Genomic DNA, 7,178 nt, shown 5'->3' on the forward strand with positions numbered 1-7,178 from the left:
GCATAGTTGTTGAGCCAGTTACATAACACAAAAGATTGAGCAGTGGATTTGGAATGAGTAAGACTTGAGCTCAAATCCTTCCTCAGACATTTACTAGCTGGGTTGCTCTGAACACTTAACCCTCTGGGTCTCAATTTCATTATCTGTAAAATGGACATAATAATAGCCCTGCCTCTCAGGTTCTTGTGAGAATAAAGAGAGATCATATTTGAATAATATTTGAGAATAAAAGGAGATAATATCTGTAAACCTTAAAGTGCTATATAAATGTGAGCTATTAGAGTTAGAGAACCTGGGATTGTGTTTAGCTCTTCTATTTGTGAATTTCTAATTCTTTCCTTTCACTCTAAATGACTTTGTCTTTATTTTATCTATATTGTATATTAAATTATCTGTTTCCAACTCTCATCCCATTTCTATCCCTCATCACCTCACTCCTGGATCATTATAAAAACCTCAGTTGGTCTTCCTGTCTGAAGTCTCTCCCATCTCCAGGTCCTTCTCCCCTCCACTGCCAAAATGATTTTCCTAAAGTGCAGCTCTGACTGTGTCATTCCTCTACTCAGTAAACTAGTGACTTCTTATCACCTCCAGGTTCAAATATGAACTCCTCTCTTGGGCATCTAGATCCCTTTAGAAGCTGGCTCCTTCCTACATTTCCAGCCTCATTACATAGAGCCCTTCATGTGCTCTCCATGGTACTAGCATAAGCTTCTTCCATCCTTCCCCTTCCTTTCCTTCTCATTGGCCATCACCACACTTGGGGAATTTACTCCCTCCTCAAAATTTCAAGTTTTCTTCAAAGCTTAGTCCAGTTTTAAGTCCTTTTACATGAAGTCCTCCCCAAATTTCTTTGTAGTGACTTTGTATATATCCAGACATGTACAGATTTACTATCAGTAAGACCCGGGTTCAAATACTGAATCTGATATTGGCTAGTTGCATGACCAAGAATAGGTTACTTAACTTCTCCAAACCTTGTTCTCCATCCACAAAACACGGGTAATAATACTTGCAGCATCTATCCCACAGGGTTGTTAGGAAGCTCAAATGAAATAATCATGAAAAGCAGTTCACAAACTTAAAAGTGCTATCCATAGAAATCCCAGGTATGTGCTGTGGAACCAACCTAGAACGCCTGATCTCCTACTCATACTGTCATTTTCTTTTTTTGCTTTTTGGAGGGCAATTGGGGTTAAGTGACTTACCCAAGGTCACATGGCTAGTTTTTGTGTTTAGTGTCTGAGCCCAGATTTGAACTCAGGTCCTCCTGACTCCAGGGCCAGTGCTCTATTCACTGTGCCACCTAGCCACCCCCTCATATTGCCATTTTCCTGCCATTACATGCTTAAGTAGAATAGCAAATAAAAAGAGGACAAAATAGAAGAGAACCAATAAAAAATGGAGGAGAAATCAAGGTGGCTTTCTGTCTATAGTGAAAATCACACACACACACACACACACATCATCATCATCACCACCACCACCATCATCATCATCATCATCACCATCATCATCACCATCATCATCATCATCATCATCACCACCACCACCATCATCATCATCATCACCATCATCATCATCACCATCATCATCATCACCATCATCACCATCATCATCATCACCATCATCATCATCATCATCATCACCACCACCACCATCATCATCATCATCATCATCACCATCATCATCATCATCGTCACCCTGATCTCACCTCATAGAGTGAAAGTTTCTTGAGGGAAAGGACAATTTGATTTTACTTTTGAATCCCCAGTCCCCAGCACAGTGATTGGTAGAGTAGGCATTTAATAAACGCTTATGGTTTGTGTTTCTGCTCTATTCTAGGCACTATGCTAAGTGTGATGGATACAGTGGTGAGAATGAAAGAATCTTTGCCTTACAGATACATGGACAAAGAGTCTAAATCTCTCCTTATTCTAACACAGAATAATTGGATTCAGATCATGGAGGGACTGGTAACCATCTGGTCCCCTCTCTTCATTTCTATTTCCAGAAAAGGGAGGTGCTTTTTCCATGATCACAGGGGGAAGAAGGGTCAGAGCTAGGACTCCAACTCAGGTCTCTTGGCTCTTGGTCCAGCGCTCCTTTCAGTGGCTGCCTTATCATTGCAAACATTCATTAATCAGCTTCATTCCATGGTGAACCAGGAAGGGATTGGGGACTGGGGAGAGGAGGTGGCATGAGTTCTTAGTCTTGTAACTCAATTATTCCCATCATGATGATTTTGAGTACAGAAGTGTAATAAGAAAAACAAACAGGATTACAGCTGATCAGACATTTCCAATTACATGAGCAAATTAAGGAACAATCACTACTGTAGGTTTTTTTTAATGCAATTAAGGTAATATGTGAATGCAAGTCTCAAAAGAAGACTGGTGGTGAAGAGGCAATGACCGGAGGGTCTGAATACCTACCTTCTCTGTATACTTAGTCACGTTCTTCAGGGAATTCTTTCCAGAGGACCAGGAGAATCCCACACCCAGGATTACAGAGTAGATGGGGATCCCAAAGGAAATGCTAGAAGAACTGAATTCTTGCTTATGTAGGCCCATGATTAGCTCTTCAACATGACTATAAAATTGTGAGTGAAAATCAAATTGGGCCTGAGTCTGAAAGGAAAAAGGAGGCAGACACTTAGTACTAAACAACACTCAGGGCCCCCTACTTAATGGTATTCCATTCAATTCAATTCAACACATGTCTTAAGCTCTTGTGATGTGCCAGGCACTGAACAATTCTTTAAAGATACAAAGACAAAGTTGAAACAATTCCTAACCTCCACTGACTTCTACTAGAGGAAAACATTTACATAGGTAAGTATGAGGGAAAGCATAGTATGGCATAATAGCATTGGATTTGTAGTCAGGGAGACCCAAAATCAAGTCTCAACTCAAAACCTCACTAGCTGTGTGACCATGGGCTAGTCACACCTGCCTTTCTGTCTCTGGACTCATGATCAAAGCCACTCTGCCCCTTGTTCCTGGGAGGGGTGTGACTCTAATCCCTGTGGGGCTACTTATCATCCTTGTAAACTTCCAAACCAAAACCCTTTCCCTAGCCACCATCTCCCTATGCATGTGACTTCTCTCTTTTAGAAACCTAAATGAGAGCACAGATTGTTGGCCTTTTTTTCAGTTTCCAGTGCCTATTACAATGACTTTCCCAGAGAAAGAATTTAATCATCTGGCCTTTGTTCAAAACCTTCAGTATTGGGGGAACTGGTGACTTCCTGAAGCCTTTTCTTACATATCAATATACATGTATCTTCTATATATCTGATATATGTGCACGTCAACCCCTCCCCCCCCCCACCATTAGAATGCAAGCTTCTTTAGGGCAAGATCTATTTCACTTCTGTCTTTGTATTCCTAGCACCTAGCCCAGTGCCTGGCAGAAAGAAGAAGGTGCTTCATTCATGCTTGTTGGAAAATTAGGCAGCCCATTCAACTTTTGCATATTAGTAATTGTAAGGATGTTTTCTTTCCTAATGCTGAATCCAAATTGGCTTCTTTACAACTCTTGCCCCTAAGCGCCACCTATAATAATAATAATATCGCCATCATCATCATCATCATCATCAACAACAACAACAACACCCTTGTCGTTATTCCCACCAAACGTGCTTTACCTCAAATTGGTACTTGATGAAGTTGTATGGTCTACGGAAATACTTCTCATCATAATCAAGATTCTCACAGACAGCATCATATCTGAGGGATTTCCAGTCTCCATTGTAGACACGTTCACACGTGCCCCCAAAGTATGTAGGGTCATACACATGCATTTTCTCTTCTTGGGTCAGAATGTTAAACCTAAAAGGAAAAGGTATCTTCTAGTATTTCAAGTTGGATAGTCTGAAGCTTCATGTTATCTTCCCCAATAAAATGTCAGTTTCCCAGTCAAAGGTCCAATCTCATGGATTCTGTGAACCTGGAAGGAACCCTAGAACATAGACTATTAGCGCTCAAAGGGAACTAGAACATAAAGTGTCAAGGTTGACCTTGACATAATGATTTAATATGGGCAAAGTGTTTTCTATGCATTCTTTCATTTTTTCCTCACAACTATCCTGTGAGGGAACCATTACTATTATAGCCATTTTAGAGATAGATGGGCTGTGGATAGGATGGAGCTCCAGATTTCAAGTCAGGAAGATTAGACATTGACTAGTGTGTGTGACCCTGCACAATCTCTCTCAGTCTCACTTTCTTCATTTTTAAAATGGGGATAATAATAGCATCTATGTCACAGGATTGTCACGAGGGCATGTCTAAAGTGATTTGCATACCTTAAAGTGCTATGTAAATTCCCACTATAATCATATGTACAATGTGTATAAAGTTTGTTCCAGAGCTAAACGTGCTATCTAAATGTTAGCTGCTTTTGTTGTTAGATGACATACTGAGAGTCACACTCCTAAGGAAGGGTTTGAAGCTGGATTTGAATCCAGATCTCCCTAACTCCGAGTTCCAAACTCTTTCTTTTTGGCCATCCTGACTCATTACAGGTTTGGGCTATATGATCCCTAGAGTTCCTTAAGTTTTAAATGCAATGATTTTTTTTTTTCCTACTTGTCTGACTTTTTGCCATTTTATAAAGATTTCCCTCACATCTGATGCATGGCTTGAAGTTACAGAGATTATATGTGTAAAGCAGTCTTATAATCTTAAAGTACTATGTAAATAATTTATTATTATTAATAGTATTGTTATTATCATTACAGAGAAGCCTGCTTGTATTTGGGCTTGGCATCTGTTCCCAGCAGTCCCCTTCTGCATACGGTACCTAAGCCCCTACATTTGAAGCATGCATATTCTCTCCCTGTTCCCTCATCTGTGACATTCATCTGGCTGCATTGATCAGCCTCTCTCCCCAGTGCTCGGGGGGAGGACCCCTGTAACCCAGAGGCCCAGGGCAGAAAGCATGCTTACAATAGCCTAATAAGTCACAGTTACCTGGCAGTCATCACTCACCCTTGGGCTGCCTTTTCTGATCCAGGAATGGGGTTGAATTCCAGGCAATCATTTTTAAGGATCCCAGCATCTTCACAGCCCTCCTCATCAGACCCATCATTACAGTCTTGATCTCCATTGCACAGAAGGCGCCGCTTGATGCAACGACCTGAAAGAAGTGGGTGTTGGGATGACCCCTTCTTTGGGACAAACCAACAAATGCTGCCATGAGCAACCATCTTTCTACTATGAGAGAAGAGAGAGGGCACTTGGAAAGCCCAAGAGGAGCTCTTAAGGTGTGTTGGTTCTATTTAGAATCATTTTGAGCTAAGGGAGCAAAGTTAATTTAAAGAGAATAAAGAGAATTCAGGTTGAATTCAGAGTTCATCAATACATATGGTTAGGAGAGAGGAAGGTGCCATAGTAGACTCAGAGTTAGGAAGGGATATTCAAAGCCTACCTGTCACTTACTAGCTTTGTGACCATGGGCAAAGTACTTAACCTTTCTGAGACTGGGCAACTCTATAAGATTCATCTGTTACGTCATAGGTGGGGTTACAATTTGTACTGGGGAAGGATTTCCACACACCAGAAATCATAGGCCCTCAATGTCTGATGCTGTCTGTGACATGCAGTCCATGCTATGTATGTTTAAGGGTTTAAGGAATCTAAAGATACTTTAAAAGGTTCACATCTACCCCCAGGGAGCTAATAGTTTAATAAGGGTGGGACCCAGGATGGGGGTGGTAGTGATAGACTAGACAAGGACACAAATACATATTACTCAAATAAGGATCAGACAGAAATGAAAATAATAAGAAAAAAAACAGGAAAACAGACAGAAGATAAGGCAGGGACCCCAATCTGTCCGACACATTAAAATGAGATAGGTGTATTAGAAAGGCACAGATAGAGCTCTATAAAATCTAAGAGAGAGAGAGAGAGAGATTGCAGCTTATTGTGAAATTTGGAATTTTGGGATCTTAAATCTAGAAGGAATTTCAGGGGCCATCTAGTCCAGCTCATATGTGGCCAAGAATGCTCTCTGAAACCTTTCTAAAGTGTAATCATTTAGTCTTTGTTTGACCTTCAGTGAGAGAGAAACCATTGCCTCCTAAGGCAACCCATTCCGGTTTTCATTCATTTATTTGTACAACAAAAATTTATCAATGCCTCCAATGCTCAAGATACTGGGAATACAAAAAAACAGATGGAAATTTTGGACAGCTTTGATTGGCAAAAATTTTCCCTTTATGTCAACCAAGGATAAGTATTGGACTTCTGATTCAGTCTTCTCTTGGAGAAGGTTGTGGGAGAAATGGGAGAAGAAACGATAGATTCACAACTGATTCAGAAATGAGGATTGCTGCCTTCAAAAAGTAGCTGTCAATAGTTTCATGTCATCCTTTTAAGAGGTCTCTAGTGAACGACCTCAGGGATCTCTGCTGGGTCCAGGGCTGTTCCACATCTTTATCAATGATTTGCATAAGGCATAAATAGTATCTCCACGAAATTTTCAGATGACATATAACTGGGGGGGATAGCTTGCAGAATAAAGGATTCAAAATGATTTTGACAGACTAGTGCACTGTGCTAAACTTACTATGACAAAACAAATGTAAAGTTTTACACTTGGGTATAAACAATCATCCTCACTCATGCCACACATGGAAGGTCCCATTAGATAGTAACTGCTCTGGAATGGATTCTGGTGTCTGAGTGGCCTGTGAACACAATGTAAATCAGTATGATGTGGCAGCTCCCAAATTAATGTGATCTTGGGCTGAGGATGCATGGAGAAGGCTAGTTATCCCTTACAGAGACAAATAGGTCAAAGTCCCACTAGACTCTACTCTCTTAAGATCTTATTTGGAGGATGGTGGTCAGTCCTGGGCACCACAGTTCAAGAAAGGCGCCGATAAGCTGGAGAGGATCCAGAGAGAGGAAAGCAGGCTGGTGAAAGATCTTGAGTCTATATCATATGAAGATTAAGGATTTAGGATTAAGGTTTAAAGGTGCTGAGTCTGGAGAAAGAATACTCTGGAAATCAGGGAGCAAAGAGAAGTTATTTGTTCAAGTATTCTAAGAACTGTCTTGTGGAAGAGGAATTAGTCTTATGCCTTACTTGGATTTTACCCAGAGGGCAGAACCAAAGCAATATGGTGGAGATGCAGGGGATAAGCTTGGGGGAAATCACAAAAAAAA

At 40.7% G+C, this 7,178-nt stretch overlaps 1 protein-coding gene across 1 annotated transcript in view; it reads right to left on the reverse strand.

Moving 5' to 3' along the window:
* LOC138164806 (complement component C8 alpha chain-like) overlaps positions 1-7,178 on the reverse strand; it is a 105,845-nt gene that overhangs the window by 78,670 nt on the left and 19,997 nt on the right. Inside the window, exons 4-7 of the mRNA XM_069092743.1 lie at positions 4,995-5,142; positions 3,650-3,833; positions 2,436-2,630; positions 1,311-1,334 (exon numbers count right to left, since the gene is read on the reverse strand). Of these exons, the coding sequence (XP_068948844.1) occupies positions 1,311-1,334; positions 2,436-2,630; positions 3,650-3,833; positions 4,995-5,142 (551 nt within the window). The remainder of the gene's footprint in view (positions 1-1,310; positions 1,335-2,435; positions 2,631-3,649; positions 3,834-4,994; positions 5,143-7,178) is intronic.

The sequence above is a fragment of the Petaurus breviceps genome, unplaced genomic scaffold (genome assembly GCF_028583685.1).
Source record: "Petaurus breviceps papuanus isolate PSGF00001 unplaced genomic scaffold, PetGlider_PUasm1.0 207, whole genome shotgun sequence".
Taxonomy (NCBI): Eukaryota; Metazoa; Chordata; class Mammalia; order Diprotodontia; family Petauridae; genus Petaurus; species Petaurus breviceps.